Source organism: Tenrec ecaudatus, chromosome 3, assembly GCF_050624435.1.
Source record: "Tenrec ecaudatus isolate mTenEca1 chromosome 3, mTenEca1.hap1, whole genome shotgun sequence".
NCBI lineage: Eukaryota > Metazoa > Chordata > Mammalia > Afrosoricida > Tenrecidae > Tenrec > Tenrec ecaudatus.
Genome location: NC_134532.1, coordinates 73,636,050 through 73,653,687, shown reverse-complemented (window position 1 = coordinate 73,653,687; position 17,638 = coordinate 73,636,050). Strand labels below are relative to the sequence as shown.

At 38.8% G+C, this 17,638-nt stretch overlaps 1 protein-coding gene across 3 annotated transcripts in view; it reads right to left on the bottom strand.

Annotated features, from left to right (window-relative positions):
• The window catches only part of INPP4B (inositol polyphosphate-4-phosphatase type II B), a 975,417-nt gene that overhangs the window by 146,932 nt on the left and 810,847 nt on the right, over positions 1 to 17,638 (bottom strand). For all 3 annotated transcript variants that reach the window (XM_075543753.1, XM_075543752.1, XM_075543754.1), the window contains one exon: positions 780 to 939. In XM_075543753.1, the coding sequence (XP_075399868.1) occupies positions 780 to 939 (160 nt within the window). The remainder of the gene's footprint in view (positions 1 to 779; positions 940 to 17,638) is intronic.

The window sequence follows — 17,638 nt, the reverse complement described above, 5'->3', positions numbered from 1 at the left end:
AGGATTTTGTCATCAATATTCATCAAATTAAAGAGACAATTATAACAGTGACAACAAAAAACATTTAACTTGCCACTTATAAAGTCATAGTGGAATTAATTATTTTTATGTGCCATATTTTTTATTCATCTCTCTAACAAATAATATACTAAAAAGTCTCAATCTGTATCTATCTATAGACACACATATATTCATGTGTGTATTAACATAGGCATAAATTTCATGTGTGCCTGTGTTTATGTGCATAGATCTAAATATTTAGCCTTCATGTAAATTACTAAAAAAATGCAAACGCATATTTCTCAGATTTATTATTTCTTACATGTCTTTGAGATCATTGATAAACACATTATCAAAAAGAAAACAAAAAACATCCTATCATATTGCATTCTCCTCAGGAACTATTTTGAGTTATTCTGTCTTGATAGCCTGTAAAATTTCCAAAGGTTAAAGGAAGATGATTGTTTTTCTCCCTTACAAAATTTAGTGGGGGTATGTAAAAGCAGATCACAGTATGTCAGGCCCTTTAAAAGAAAACATTGCTCTTCTTTTAAGAAGGTTTTTATGAGGCAAAAAAAATAAGCATCGTAAGCAGTTCTGAAAACATAACCGAAATGCAACTTGATAAATGGCTTCCATCATCCAAGCCAGGGCAATGGAAAAGTATGCTATCAGCACTTTCATCAAAGGCACTATTGACTCATCTTTTTCTATTTCATTTTACTCTGATTTTTCCATGTTATGTAGTCAAGGAGTGATGGGAGAAACGGATTCCTTACCCTGTGACTGAGGTAGGATGGCACCTGCTGGCAACAGTTCCTTTTCTCCCTCTTGGCTGGGACCGCCGCTGCCTTCGCTCCCGCCATCGCTTCCAGTCAGTCTGTCCACCATGGCAATGATGCAGTTCAGGCTCTTCCCCACACTCGCCCACACCCTATCCTGAAGAGAGCATTCGCATCACTAGACGTTTTTACTGAAAACGCAACACAGAGCATAAGCAGACAAACCCATTGGCTCTAAAACTGGAGGAAAGAACCAGCGGCATGCACATGAGTGAACAGCTATAGAGGTCCCATTCCTTTGGCCAGAATATGGATGCCAAATATGTGTAAGTCAATTTTCTCTAAATAAAACAAAGACTCAGGGTGCAATTCCTCTTACTCAGTACAGCATCTGCATGCTATCTTTAAAAATGGATGAGCATTTAATATACTATAGATCCATTACTAAACACAAACGAAGGCGTTTTAATTGGAGAAATCGATTTTCCTATCCTTAGTGAAAATGCAAAGAAACACCGAGGTTTTTAAAAGAATGACCATTACTTGCATCAGAAATTCTGAAAGTAAGTATTTCTTCAAACAGTCACCACGAGAGTCTTTCAGAATATTAAAATCCATATTACAATGTAAATCTGGATCTCATAAAGTAATCAGATCCACAGGGTGAAGCAATACCCAAACATGTTACTGCTGAGCTGATTCTAACCCATGGTGAGACCCCGCATGGGTCACAGTAGAACTGAAATCTATCGGGCTCTCTTGGTTCCAATCTTTACAAAAGCAGATCATCATGGCATTTTTTTTAAATGATGCTGGCAGTGGATTTGAACCAACCAACCTTGGGTAGCAGCCTTGAGCAAACCATTTGTGCCACTCAGAAGCCGTCCACTGTGGGGAAGGATCAGTAAGTTAAGATGCTGAAAACCTCCCAGATGCTGCTGGCCACAACGTCTGAGGACTTCTCAATGTTGTATGGTACAGCTGACATACTAGGTCACCTTGGATCATTTCTTGTCAAGGAGGTCCTTGCAGGGCTTAAAGCAGTGTATTCCAGTTTGAGGCCCTGCTACACATTTTCACTTGCACTTCAACTGGAAATATTGGTAAAATGCAGACTACGATTCAGTGTATCTGGGCTGGAAATGCAAATTCCAAGCAGGGCGTCAAAATGAATTGAAATGCTGTAAAGCCCTAGTATTGTCTTAGTGTCCTCTACTTCTCTGGGTTCCAATATCGATTGCAATGGCTACACATAAACTCAGAGACACAATGCACAATCAAATGGTTTATTCAGGAAATTAACCAGTTGTAATACCAGTGAGAAATGCTCAGAGTGGTTGTTAATCAGGATATATTATGAAGCTTTAACAAATCTGCTAATAAATACCCAAAGGACATACTACTCTGCTATAAATCTCAACCACGAGGCATTCAGCTTAAGCTCCATAGGTCCGCAAGTCCAACTCTCCCAATTAAGTGCCCAGAGGCACCCCACTCCACAAGCCAGCCTCCTGCACAACAGACTCAGCTTTCCTTGCTGCATGGGTTGGGAAGTCCACCACTCTGTTCTAATGTCTGACTCCTGGTTCTGCTGCTGCTCCTTTGATACTATAGCTGTCATCTGGAAACAGATGGTCCAGTACACAGAGATCTCAGGTAGAGAGGACATGGTCTACTCCTGTCTCTTGCTAGTGATGAGTTCCCTCTGCTCCTCATTTTACACACAGAATCCTGTTTGCAATATTCACAGGTGAATCTATCAGTATCTTCCCCCACCTTCCTACCAGGGTCATGCAGGGAAAGGTGGTTTGGTGACAGTGAGAGCCTTGTATCTTTCCATACACCAATCTTATAGTAGGTCCTTTTATTTTTTTAATAAAAAGAGCTATTTTAGTGTCCAAGAACACTACTTAGTAAAAATATAATATTCAATTATAGCATATGTATAGCTTATATATTTTTCCCAACTGATATCTATATGCATATATACACATGCATATATTTACATATAAAATAAGTCCCAACGCACTGCCATCAAGTCAATGTTGACTCATAGCAACCCCCCTGTGGGTTTCTGAGACTGTAAGTGTTTATGGGAGTAGAAAGCCCAATCTATCTCCCTTGGAGCTGCTGGTAGTTTTGAACTGCCAACCATGCAATTTCTTCCCAATGCAAACCCACTATATCATATGCATACTATGTCTCCTTAACCTCCTTCACCATGTGCATACATATTTTGACTTCTCCCATCCCCCAAGTGACTAGTAGTTGTTTCTAACTTTAGCAATTCTTCTATGTAAAACATAGGAGAAAGAACTATAGTTGAATTAAATTACTTGCTGTTTTTAAAAAGATCAATTAGTTGAAATAAAATAATCACTTAAAAGCAGATGTGTGGGTATGAACAGATGGGCACATTTTAGCTGAGAGGTTAACAGGGGTCAGTGGAAATATTGTATAGGAGGTCCTCAAGTTACAAACAAGACCCATTTCCTTCAATTTAAGTGTTTCCTAAATGTAATTTGTAGGTAAGTTGATACAGGTGCATATGTCAGTGCAAACAATAAATAAATAAAGCTCTTTTCAAGGACTAAAATCTTCATGAGCTACAAGTGCAGGTGATTTTGCTGAAATATTTGTTGGAAGTTGGGCTTAGTTCAATGGTTTTAAAGTAAAGATGATTTCACCTAAGGCTTATGGGAAAGCACCATTTGTTGGTAAATCTGATGTTGGTAGCCCAGAGGGATTGCCTGCACATTCAACAAAGAAAGAAAGAAGATTGAGGTCACATGATATTGACGATTCAATGGTAGTCTCCCCCCTCCCCTGCAGGAGATATAGTTTAGATACTTGGCCACAGCGATGTATGAGCAGCCACCACTCATCCGCCAGTCTCCACTTGCTCGTTATGATTAGAACAAGTTTCAGTGGACCTTCCAGGTACTAGGAAGAAAGGCTGAGGTCAACTTCTGAAAACCAGGTAATTAAGATGTAATGAAGTCACAGATCCAATACACAATAGGTCCTGTGGCTGGTGCAACACTAGGCAGCATGTCTCTCAGTGTAAGTGGGGTCACCATGGGTGCTAAAATAGCAACAACTTTGAGGTTCAGTGGTGGAATCAGCAACCCATTTCTCATTGAGGAAAGCACATCTCTGGGGAGGTACAGTTATCTCATCTACAAACTGGAATGATACCGGTCACCTGCCTACGTCACCATGCTGCAGTGAAAGCTCCATGAAGCGAATTCAGAGAGAGTACTGAATAACATTATTTCAATTTGTCAAAATCATCGCCAATCTTTGTTGGTTTTCCAAAAGGTATCAGATGTACTTTTCATTACCCTGTAATCTTCAGTGTGAAGTAGTCTATTAATCACAGATGATCATAAGTCTTCCGCAAAGGCAGATGGATCTTCCCCTAAAAGATTAAAATATAGCTTCCCCTCTAAAGTGATCAATATGCCAATCATAACCACATTTTACATCATGCTGTTTCTTACTTGAGAGAATGAGGTGGCCACCCCTCTGAGTCATGAAGTAGGAGAACTACAGAAGTTACCTGTTCCAGGCAGAGATGCTGGGGCACGTGAATAAAGCCGAATATCCTGACATCACTCCTATTAGGATTCCGTGAGGCCCTTACATTGTAAAACCACAATAACACACTTAACAACCTCCAATTCAGAATATACCTTAGTCACCACGAACAACTGTCGTTTAGGTAATTGAATGAAGAAAAGGGAGTGAAAGAAATAAAGCAACCTGCCAGCTAAAACTGCCAAAGATAAACTGACACTTATGAGAAAAATGGGAGGGGCGGCCCTTCAATTTTCCAGATTAAATTTTCACATGAGGTACTTTTTCAACCATCTTCTTGTTGCCCATGTTGAAAGCAACTTTATATTTCGATCACAGATCAAGTGATATTCCACGCTGACTTTTTTTTAATGGGAAGAAGGATGAATCTACTGCTCTTACCCATGCCTCTTGAAAGCCTGAATGTAGGGGGATTTGAAGGATGGTCTGATATTCACCCTTATGTACTATTCTTCCTTTTCAGAGTACGTGGCACACAGAATTTCACTGGCTGATGAAATAGCATCTAGCACCAGTCGAGATATCTTTATCAGCCTAAATTAGTGAAGCATATTCATTGTCCAAGACCAAGCATTATATAGTAAAGGAGTAGATGGAAAAGCACCCAGGTACTTAAGTGCTTGGAGATATGACCTGTGGGGACGTTGGCTGGAGTGAGGGGGTGAGCAGAACTTCTTACATAATACTAATAGACCATGCCTGCACAATAGAACACTTTGCTGAAGTTATACTCCGCATCGAATCCCAAGAGCAGCCCATTACACTCCCATCTTTTCCCGGGGGCAGATCCTGTCTAGTGAGTGGCGCTCCACCAGCCACTGCTCCCGTCTCTGTCTCTGTGTCCTTGTGCTGTTTATTCGCCTCTATGCTGGCATCGCTAGAGAAGATTAGCACGATAGATTCACTCTTCTATCTTCTGTACTCCATCTGAGAACTGCGCCTTCAGTACAAAGCATAGGACTTGGCAGGGAAACCCTTTTGTTGAGAGAAACGAAGGGAAAGAGGGAGGAAAAGGGAGAGAGGAAGAGAGGAGTGGCCACACTCCAGAGAGAGCCAGAATGCTGATAGTGATATGTTCCTGACATAAATAACTGATGGCTCACTTGCACCTTAAAAACCACGATAAAAGTTGAGTATGATTGGCCTTATTTTTCTAAAGGAATAGACCACGAGTGAGATAAATTACATAATTTTTCAGTATTGAAATACTATGACTAGACTGGAAGTCCAGGTTTATTTGACATCAAATAGTTCCCTGTGATTTCCCACAGAGTTGAGGCACAGAGTAGGAACTGCTTTGGAGAATGTTATCAGCACATTAGAGACATTCAATAGAGTCTAGAAAGAGTTAGGTGTCAGTCGAAAAGGTTAAGTCCAGACTTGAAATAAGTGCAACGATCGGTCACAGTCTGAGAGAGGACTAGAAAAATGCCCAGGTTTGTCATATGCACCCTAAGTCCAAGATTATGAGAACTCTAAGAGCAGGGAAGACACGGTCACTGGACTTCCTGCTTATTCACCTGGGAATTAAGAGCCTAAGTAGCTAGCATTACAAGAGAGCCATATCAGGAATAAGGTGTAACATCTCTATCTGTGACTGAGCTCTAAATCAGGGAGTGAGTTCCTGGGAGAAAACTCAACTATATTGCAACAGAGATCCTAAAGAAGGATCAGTCACATTCCCGAAGATCATATGTAATCATGAAACCTTGAATACTTGAAGTTTCTCTGAAGTGAACCATTTCCCATACATTTCCCTGTAAAAACAGGCAGTGGAGAGCAACCAACCAAAGCACGGCCCTTTTCTGAGGATGTTCCCTTACTAAACAAGTCCCCCTGGGGAATTCTTTTTGCTGAGGTGGTGGTTGTGGCTGGGGCCTGCTTCACTTTCTGCCCCAGTAAAGTCACACACTGAGTTTTGGCTGCTGTGTGTCAAGGACAGGGAAACGAACAAGAGACAGCAGTGCATGGACCTTCCAGCTCCCAATCAGGTCAAGGACCTATGATCCCTCCCCCAGACCCAGACCAAGTCGTGTCACAGTCATAAGAATAATAAACCTATCAGAATAAATCAATCATAGCTGAACTGTCTTCCGCAAATCAGTAGTCTTTATCCTGTTACCTCTATTCTCATAAGGAGGATCGAATGAGGAAATCTTTGGGCGAAAGCTTTGCCTTTATTAAAGAGAATCTTATTGGTGTCCTTGTGCAGAACTGCTTCTTCAAGACAACCTCACTTCTTGGAGATGAATGGCTATTAGGTTTTTTTCTGGTCTATGAGGGCATGGATTCAGTAAAGAACCAGAAGGTAGTGTTATTCCATCCTGAGTCGGATGTTAACCTTAGGCCTTATTTGTATTTCTAGGTTAGGATTGAAGCTAAAACACAGGTGCCTGCGTTAATAGATGCACCAGTGAGCAGCAGTCAGAGAGAGATGATACCCAGGAGAGTGAGCTGGGAAACTCAGTATGCCACACGACCATGGACTTGGTAGCAGCAGCGAAATCTGAACTGCTTTGGATCCTCACTGAACTTTTTTTAAAAAATCAGCAACACTTAGTAAATGGACTTTTTTTTTTAGGCCAAGAATTGTGGTCAGCAAGAATATGAAGATTAAACTAAGAAGGATCCCTGGCCTGTTGAAAGACAAAAACCACCCCTCCATACAAGACATCTTCCTGAGAAGCAGGGAGAGAGAATTTTCAGGACTAGCAAGGGAAACCACTACCCTGAGGGCATAATAGGGCAAGTCTTGGGCTGCTAACTGTAGATCAGCAGTTTAAAACCACACGCTTCTACTTAGAAGGATGAGCATGTCTATGTCTATACAAAGTCAGTCTGGAAACTTCCAGGGGCAATTCTTTCTATCCTATTGGGTTATGGTGAGTTTGAATCCACTATGGTAATGAGTTCTCAAGGAAGAACCACCACCAACTGAGCACGTCGGAAATCCCTGCCTGAAATGATGGAGGCGCCAGAGGCCATGCCAGGCTGAGCCCACAGGCAGCGACAAGGAGACCGTGAGATAGAGGATAGTGGAGCAGAGCTGAAAGGAACACTGTGAGGGAGAGCAGCAGGCAGACTTCCTGGCCCATGGAGGTCAGAGGTCAAGGGAGCACATAACTGAGAAGCTGAGGACAAGAGATTTGGCTGCTGGCTGCGGGGAGGCATGGCTGTGGGCCAGGGACTATCCTTACAATAATGGTTTATTGATCCTGACTTGTGGTAACCTGGTAACTTTCCTACTAAGTCTCCATAATTCTGAGCTTGTCTGTGAGTTCTGTGTGATCGCTGCAGTGAATTACTGAGCCCAGCATAGAAGTAGAGTGTCATGGGAAGCAAGGTTGGTGTTAGCATAGGAGGGATGTGGAATTGTGGCTAATCTTTATCTCTGACTCATGACAATTGGCCTTGGACTGGTGAGGAACTGGATGTTCCTCCCTTGGGAAGACAGAGGAGATCAGATTTGGCCTCTAGGTTACTTTTCACAACGAGGAATATGACTACTATAAGTCTATCCTTGTATTGCTAAGTCCAGGAAGCTCCTGGAATATTGTGGGTTAATCACTGGGCTTCTAACTGAAAGGTTGGGAGTTCAAACTTACTTACCAGCTGACTCAAGGGAGAAAGATGAGGCAATCTGGTTTGTAGAGATGTATAGTCTCGGAAATCTATGGGGCAGTTCTACTCTGCCCAATAGGGTAGCTAAGATGCAGAATTGACTAGATAGCAGGCAATGAGTAGTACATACCAAGTTCAATTAAGAAAAAATAAGGGAAGAATGGATAAACGCTTCTCCATTTTCTTTAACTTTAGTGTGGCTTCTTTCTTTGAATCCTTTTAGTATTTTCAATGCGTATCACAAAACACCTACATTATGGGAATAACTTTCAGTATTTCTGCTTTATGAGAACTAGCCATCTGTCTTGAACTAGCTGATAAAGCTATTAAGTTAGGTTCCATATTTTATACTTAATTTATTTGCCCCTGAGTGCCTTAAAAATTGCTGTGTCTATTGATGCTTATAAAACATCTGTTGATTGACTTAGAACTATAAGAAATTATAATTACAGGCCTCTTTGAAATGGTGTTGAAAGAAACCTCATATTTCTGAATGGCTGAGTTCATCCTAATACATACTACATCATGTTAAATCCTTCAATTCAGTGGAAGTATGAAACCATTTTTAAAAAATCAAGTGGATTAATTATACTGATTAACTACAGCTTTTAATTTTAAATTGGTTGATTGGATGTTATATACACACCATTAGATAGTTGAACAACTGGTTAAATTATATGAGATTATCATAGTGCTCTGCACTCGATTTCAAGAATTAAACAAAAACTCAAGTCAATAGCCGATTAGTACACATTTTCTTTGCCTAGTCACTATTTTTGGGGGCTTAAATTTTCTGTTTAAAAATAATGTCTCATACATCACCATACACTATAGGAACATATGAAGATGTGGTTTGAGGGTAATCATAAGTTTCTAAAGTATGTGTTCCAGTTTGCACACTCATTACACACTGCCAAATCAAAACTTACCTGACATTGAACCAAGCATTGAAGCGTCAATAAAATATAAAAGGGAGATGATGGTATGGAATATATAACCACAGGAAAATCATCCTTACACTAAAACACAGATACAAAATCTCTCTTAAAAACAATGGTTAGGCTTGGAAAACGAAATGCTAACTTAGCAAGCCCCATCCATTTACTTATTATCTATAAGGGACATTTTTAATTAGTATGTATAAAACACTATGTTATGGGCTATGACATGAGGTACTGATGGTGAAGTATTAGTACAAGGAGGATGATCTAAAAAGTGGCAGGATGACATGGATATGTATGTACATAAACCTCTCATTCGGGGTTTCTTTTTCCCCCCATAGAACATTTGTGTGTTTTAATGGACAGTTATGAACTTTGCTTAATCACCTTTTGTGGACTTTAAAATTGGGTAAGTATTCAGAGCACATTTCTCCCGAGTGAAATGGACTGGGGCAGTGCAGGAATGTCTCCCATCCATCATGAAAAGATGATAGAACACATATGCATGCCAAAGAGGGAAAGACGGCACTAATTCCCCTTTTCTTTGCCTGCTCTTTTTGATGGGCAGAGTGAATGTTTTTAATGTCCTCTCCACATTGTTGGATTATAAAACCCAGAACATCTTCCTCCATGTGACTTTGGGATGACAAAGGGAAAGCTCGGACTAGCAGGAAATAACCAAGCACAGAGAGACACTAGTCAATTGATTCCGACTCCTAAGCCACTGTGTCAGGGTAGAGCTATGCTCGACAAGGTTTTCAATGGCTATGAATTATTACGGCATGTGTGGGGGTCGGGTGGGGGAGAGACGGATATAGATTTCTAGGTCCTGCTCTCGGGGTGACTGTGGGTGGGTTCAGATCCGCAGGATTTAGGTCAGCAGCTGAGCACATCAACCATTCCCACCACCAGCAACGTCAGGAGGAAGTAGTTGCTTTTCACTCATATATGCTGGAAAATATCAAAGGCATTTCGGTGTAACTGAGATACGATTTCTCCCCTTCGCAACCTGTACTTGAGTAATCAAACAAAGGGCTTCTCCAGGAGTCCTCAAAGGCTTGAGTTCTCCGTTTTAATCATCTTTTTAGCTTTCGTTTTCATTTTTAATCATTTTATTGGGAGCACTTACTGTTATCATAACATTCCATAGTTTAATCACACGAGGCAGTGTTGTACAATTGCTACCACCACCAGTTTAGAAACGTTTTCTTTCTTCTTGAACTCCTTGATCCCAGTTCTCCTTTGTCCCCTCCCTCCCCTTCTCTACCCCTTAGAAACCCTTATTTTATTTTTTTCCTATAATACTTTTTCTCTTTTGGCCATATTTTACATGATACAATATAACCATTCACATACGATTTTGTTGTTCAATCCCATCGAGCGGGGTCATACAGTTATCAGTGCTATTAGCTCACTATTCCCCTTCACACCTCTCCCCCCTCTCTTCTTGTACCCTCAGGGCACAATTGCTCCCGTTACTTTTTCTGAAGGGGTATCTATCTTGGCTTTCATTTAGCAAAAGATCATCTCTTAATGTTCTGTGTCCATTCTAAATTATCCATGGTAACATTTACATTAGAACCTCGTTACTCGACTACCTCAGTACCAGACATGATTGGATTTTTGATGGAAATTATGAGAAAATTTTGCATCAGCGCTAGATAAAAAATAATGGAATCCAACCCGACGCGTGATTTTTGTAAACAAAAGCAGTTTGTGTTTTGGCCATTCAGCGTTAGTTGGCATTGTTAGTACATGTTGTTTCAAACTTTTGCGCTGTGTTCCAAGCATTTTGCTATAATTTTCTTAATTTTTGTGGCTTTTTGTACTGTTTTTAGATTTAAAAAAGTATGGGTCCTAAAAAAGAGTTTTTTGAAAAGACTCATCATGATAAAGAACTGGTTAAATATGTTATCAATATTGTCCATGATAATTTAGTACCCTTTTAGAAAACAATTAAGGAAATGCCAACAGCAGACCACACTAGACAGATTTTTTTTTTCCCCAAGAGAAAGCCAATCGGGTCCTAGTGAAAAAAGGAAAAGAAGGGGAGGAAAAAAAAAAAACTCTTGAAAATCTGCTAACCAGTTTATTTTATGGAAGGGGATTCCCCTTCCAAAAAATGACTCTCTCTCCATCCCTTCTCTCCTCATCCGTGTCCACAGACCAGATCCTCCTCAGTCTCAAGGAATGGGCCATACTGTAGTTGTTAAAAACTTTTTAAATACTATGTTTCTTATTTAAATTTTATTATTTAACTCTGAATTTATTTACTTTGAAATTTCTGTGTAATGTTTTATATGAAAACACAAGGTTAGGGTAAAAACTTGGTAGTTGAGAACAGATTAATCCATTTTCAGTTATTTCTCAAGGGAAAAACTGATTCAGGACTCTACTGCATTGCCTCCCACAGCTCCTTGAACGGATTAGCATCGAGGTCTAGGTTTCTACTGTGCTACGTTTGAAGATATTTGGAGGATGACTTGAATAGTTACCTCAACATTGACTAAAGCACTAGTAAATAAGAACTAATTTGAACACAATGTTGTCTAGTCTTTGTTTTAAAAATCATTTTATTGGGGGCTCTTATAGCTCTTATTACAATCCTTGGTTCAAGCACATTTGCACATAGGTTGCCATCCTCATTTTCAAAACATTATCTTTCTACTTGAGCCCTTGGGATTGTGAACCCATTCGCACCCTCCTTTTCTGAGCAGTTCCTCTCCCACTAACCGACCCTAATTGGCCAATCTTTTGAGCTGCTGTTGTCAATTTGATCACATATAGAATACATCTTAAAAGAACGAATGCTCAAGGTAGATATCACTTACTAGCTAAGCTAAACTTTTTTAAAAACTCATTTTATTGGGGGCTCATACAGCTCTTATCACAATCCAAACATACATTCATTGAGGTGGGGTAGGGGAAAGGGGGAATGAGCTGATACTACGAACTCAAGTAGAAAGAACATGTTTTGAAAAGGATGACGGCAGCATATGTACAAATGTGGTTGACACAATGGATGTATGTGTGGATTGTGCGAAGAGCTTTCTAGTCTTAGAGACCTCTAATGACCTTACAGGTCAGAGTAGAACTGCCCCCATAGAAGAACTGCCCCCAAGGGTACAAATCTTTATAGAAGCAGACCTGCCGCAGCTTTCTCTGATGCGTTAAAACCACTGAATTTCCAGCAAGCAGATTAGTATTGCAATACTAAGGCTCCTGAACTCAAGGGAGAGGGGCATAAATACATATTTTCATCGTGAAAGAGAAGTATATTTTCAAAAAGGTTCATGTCAAAACAGTAGAAGGAAAGCTATTAGGCATGGTGCAGAGCTTTATTCAATGTAAGAATGCTGTTTCTGGTGCAGAGTTGTATTCAATGTAAGTATGCTGTTTCTGGTGCAGAGCTGTATTCAATGTAAAAATGCTCTTTCTGAGCTTCAGTCATTAGTTCACTTTCAAAATGCATACGGAGTACATCTGATACTTAGGGGCTCTGCTCAGCTGCCCGCATACAAGAATTAAAGGAGCCATGGCCTTGACATTGTACACACAGGAGTGTACAGACTTCATAAACACCTGGACCAAATGTACATGTAAACATGAATTAATTCAGTATTCAATGTTCTATGAGCTCATGGAATATCAGAATCATGAGTTATTATTTGCTGTGAAGTAAAACAACAACAACAAAAATGCCCTTGACAAAATTGATGGAAACAGTGACTGCAACAATGGGTTCAAGGGTAATGATGAGGGGACCAAGAGGTGTTTTATCACTATGAATGAGAACCTACTCAGCAGCACCTAATGACAATATTGCAATCATTTGGTAGGAGTTAGGAAGACATGAGTAAAAGAGCAATATTAAGACATTTCACTGTATAATGACTGGACAAGTAAAAGCCAGCAGGGGGCCACTCAAGTTACAATTGGCTTCCATCTACTAGAAACAAGAGAGGAATAAAAGGTGGCAGGAAATGCAATGAAAAAAAACCAAAGATAAATCACTGCCATTGAGAACATTCTAACTCATCGTGAACGCTATAAAAGACACGACAGGACTGACTCTGTGGATTCCTAAGGCTGGACCTCTTTACAGGAGCAAACAAAAATATCATTTTTTTTCTACCTTGGAGCTGCTGGTGGATTTGAATTGTGTAAGCACGATGCCACCAGGGATCCAGGAAATGGAAGAAGAAATAAAATATTTTAATAGTTGCCTTCCTGAATAATGAACCCTTTACTGTTAGACTGCAGGAACTATATGATTACTATTTACTGTAGGTTTTGAAAAAAAGATTCTGTAGAAGAATCCCTATCAAAAGGGATAAATGTAGAAGAAATATTTAAATCGCAGTGGAATCCTAAATTTCTGGATTCGTGTAGGCTGAATAACCCCCTGAAACTATTGCCTTGGGATCATCTTAAAACTTTAAACTAAAACGCTTACCTGAAGTCTTCCCCCACCCCCAAAATAGCTTATTTTAATTAGTTATGACTCCTTTGACCATTGTGCTATTTTAAATAATTTAAAGAATATATACATATACATATGATTAACCTGACAATAACATCTAAAATCACCTGATGGAAAGCTTATGAGACAGTGCATTCATAATAATGATGGTGGAATGATATGGCAAAGGACCACAAGAATGAAACACAATTTGAATATAAACAATGGCCACTGGATTATTTATTATATGTGTGGAAATTATTGGAATGGTGTTATCTTTGGATGTGCATACTTTCACTTAAATGAAAAAATTTTGACAACAATTTTTAGCTCACGAGTTGTGCGAAAACCACTGTGTGGTCAGCTTGACCTGAGGGTTGATCCCTGACTTAAGGGATAAGTAAGCATTTCCCAGGTGAAAAAGCAATTGAGGTTCATTCATGGTATAAATTACAAACATGAAAGGATGCAAACAAGCCATGGAAACAAAACAAGCAATAATGTAGGTCTACAATAAAGTCAAGGACAAAAGAGACTGATGATTCATCTGTCGGGCTTAGTGAATGAAATCCTGAAAGGGAGAGAGAGAGCAAGTCAGCTTTGGGCCACTGGACAACAGGGCGTCTGGGTAGATGAGAAAGAATTGTACAGTTATACAGATAATGAGAACAAACAGCCATGGAATAGTTTTTCACTGAAATTGCTAAGAATATATCAGTGTGTGTGACAGCCATTTCCTTTTTGTGTATGTTTCTTCTTTTTTAAAGATATAATCAGACATGGAAATAGAGAAAGAAACTAGATGCTCACTGAGGGCTCCCCTCATATCTACTCAAAAGGTTTTTGTTTATACAAGCAGACATAGACACACACATACATATAGCTATGATTGATACAGTAATGAAATAAACAGCCAAATGTTAGTGGACGTATTACAGATGTAGGTGACTAAGATAGTTAAAGCCCAAGTAAATACCTTCTAGACTTGATTCTCTTTACAGAATGAAAGTGATTTATTTCTTATGACGAAGAACAGGTGAAAGGCTTGGCACAAGATAATCTTAGCCAGTCAGTAAACTTCATACATTTAATTTAAATATAAATTTGCATAGGTACCTCTGCATTCTGTTTGCCATGAACCTGGGGAGAGCAATAGGCAATAGTGATTGAGAATGCAGGCCACTACAGATTGCCTATAAACTTGATTTGTCCTCAACAGTCAGTAATGTTTTAAAATAATTCATGCCACTATCACCAATTATGGAAACAGAAATAACTCTATTGATATGCCTGTCAAGTTCAACCATTTGTATTTGCTCTAGATATTGCTGAAGAAAGACATAATCTAAAGTGAACTGTGTGAACTTGGTAACAAAGTGATCAAAAAGCAGTTCATGTCAATAATCTTTGGTATTAAGTTATAGAGAAATAACATCTATTTCTAAGTTAAAAATAGACTTATCAATAATTCTCTGATGTAAATATTATATGAAAGTGACACTTTCTTAATCCTTCTGATTAATGAAAGATCATATGCATTAATACAGATGATAAATCATATTTATGGGTCATAAATGCATTTCATCATAATAAGGAACAGCAAATGTTCCCCTGACTTAAGAAAGGAAACTAAAATGTTAGCAAATTGCTGGAATAGAAATGCCATTCAATTTGTACAATGGGGTCAGAATATAGATAAATAATTACAATTGCTTTCCTAGTTATATGCTTTACTGAAATGGATCAAAATAGTAAGAATCAAAAAGTTATATATTTGGTAACATTTTTTGTTTATGGGAGGAGGCCGATTTAGCCCTGACCCAATCAGTGGAGTAATATTGAAATTAAACCGCAGGATTCTAGAGAGTAATATAATTACTAGAAGCCACAGAAACTAGGTCAACTCAACATTTTGGTGACATGCTTTCATATTTTGGACAACTAATCTTGGAACCCCAGCTGCTGAAACATCTGTTACAGAGCCGTACAGGAAAAAAAAAAAAAAAGAAGTGTGTCATCCTTACCAGCTAAAAGCAGAAAGATTCTATAGAAATCAGTTTCTTGGCAGATTGTCATAAAACCTAAAATACTCCTTAGGGGTTTAATTGTTTGATAAGTTTTTAGGAAAAACAACCTTAGGAGCATTCAATCACGTAATAAGCAAAATGCAGTAAAGAACAGACTTCTCTGTAAATGGTCAATTTCTGTCTTTACCATATTGATTAGTAGATATTTTCCAGATTAACATGACATCCAATTTCCCAATGAGGCGGGTTGAAAAGAGAAAGCACAATCGCACACTGAACAGTTTTGAGCTGTGGCGATGGGATCAGGTTTCAGGCATCTAAGACTCAGAATAAAACCATACAAAAGGTGAATGGGCGGGGGCAGGGGGAGGGGTATGAAATGGAGACCCAAGGCCCATCTGAAGACAATTGGACATTCCCTCACAGAGGGGTCACAGGGAAGAAGTGAGCCAGTCAGGGTGCAGTACAGCACCGATGAAACACAACTTTCCTCTAGCTCTTTGGTGCTTCCTCCCCCACTACCATGACCTCAATTCTCCCTTACAAGTCAGATTAGACGAGAGCAGGCACACTGCTACAGATAAGAGCCCACAACACAGGGAATCCAGGACAGATAAATCCCTCAGGGCCAACAAGGAGAGCAGAGATCCCAGGAGGATGAGGGGAGGGTGTGGGGAGGAAGGGGATGATCACAAGGATCAACCAAGATCCCCCTCCAAGGGGGATGAATAATGGAAAAGTGGGTGAGGGGTGCGCGGAAGATAAAATAAGATATGGAAATAATAATCTATAACTTATTGAGGGTTCATGAGGGAGGGCAGGAGAGGGAAGAAATGGGGAGCAGATATCAGGGGCTCAAGTGGGAAGAGAATGCTTTGAAAATGATGGCAGCATACGTGCAAATGTGCTTGATGCATTGGAGGAATGTATGGATTGTGATAAGAAGTGTAAGAGCCCCCAATAAAAGTATTTTAAAAAAAAGAATGAAGAAAATATTCTAAAGCTAATTGTGGTGATGATTGTACAGCTCTTATTGATGTCATCAAACTATGGAACTATATGATATATGAATTATATGCATGTAATTAAATAAAACTGTTGAAATTTTTTTTTAAGTTTCTACTTCTTCACGAAAAAAAGAAAAAAGAATTAACAGATTCTGTATCCTGACCTCTAAAAGAAACCCTGCTACATGCATCATCAGAGTGGGACTTGGGAACAATTTTCTCACAAGCGTTCATTTTCTAAATGTTTATTATAAAAAGCTAATGTGGTGGCTTCAGTAGGATAATTTTTTAAATTACAATCACTATCAAGAATTAAGTAAAGCAAAGAGATTTTGGAAATTAGTGGTGCTAGCCTAAGCCAACTGAAGGGATTAGAAACTATTTTCATATGACATCTGAGATCCAATTAAATTAATTTAAAACATTGAATTATCCCAGGAATTTTCCTAGACTTCTAAGCAGTGCTGGAACTTCTCTTACACAACTAATTAACAAAGAAAAACAACACACAAACTTACATTTCCAATTCACTTAATAACTGTCTCTATGGGCATTTTTAATTAATTAAAATTTTTATTCCATTTACTCAATTTTTCACTGTTAGATGAAGGTTAGAAATGATGTCAAATAAGCACAACTGGTGTATTTTTTATAATTCCATTTAGCTTTCATAAAGGATTTTTATCCCTTGCTGGAGTTATCTTTTTAATAGAAAGTTTTGCTTACAAAAATTGACAAGAATGTTAGCTTTTTGCTTGCAATCAAATTTGATGACTGTTTTCTGATTATACTGATGGGTAGAAAGAGTTCAAAGTAACTATGCTGTGTATGAAAGATTGTTCTGAAAATTGTGTTATATATATTTTTCAACTATCTACCTCTTGCCTCTTACTTTATTTATTTATTTTAAATTTATTTACTTTAAATTCTTTAAAATGAATTCTTAATTGTGGTATTTTTGAAAAAAATCACATATGCCTGTTAGAAACCATGGATCTGAAGGACACTATCAGAAATGAACCACTTCGCTGTTGCCCTACACTGTATTAAAAACAAAAAAAAAACCTAACAGTTTTATTGAGATATCATTCACATATCATATATTTTAATGGTTTAAATGTATTAAACAGAGTTATGCAATTGTCACCACAACCAATTTAGGATATGTTTTTTCATTCCTGGAGTCATTAAAGGCTCC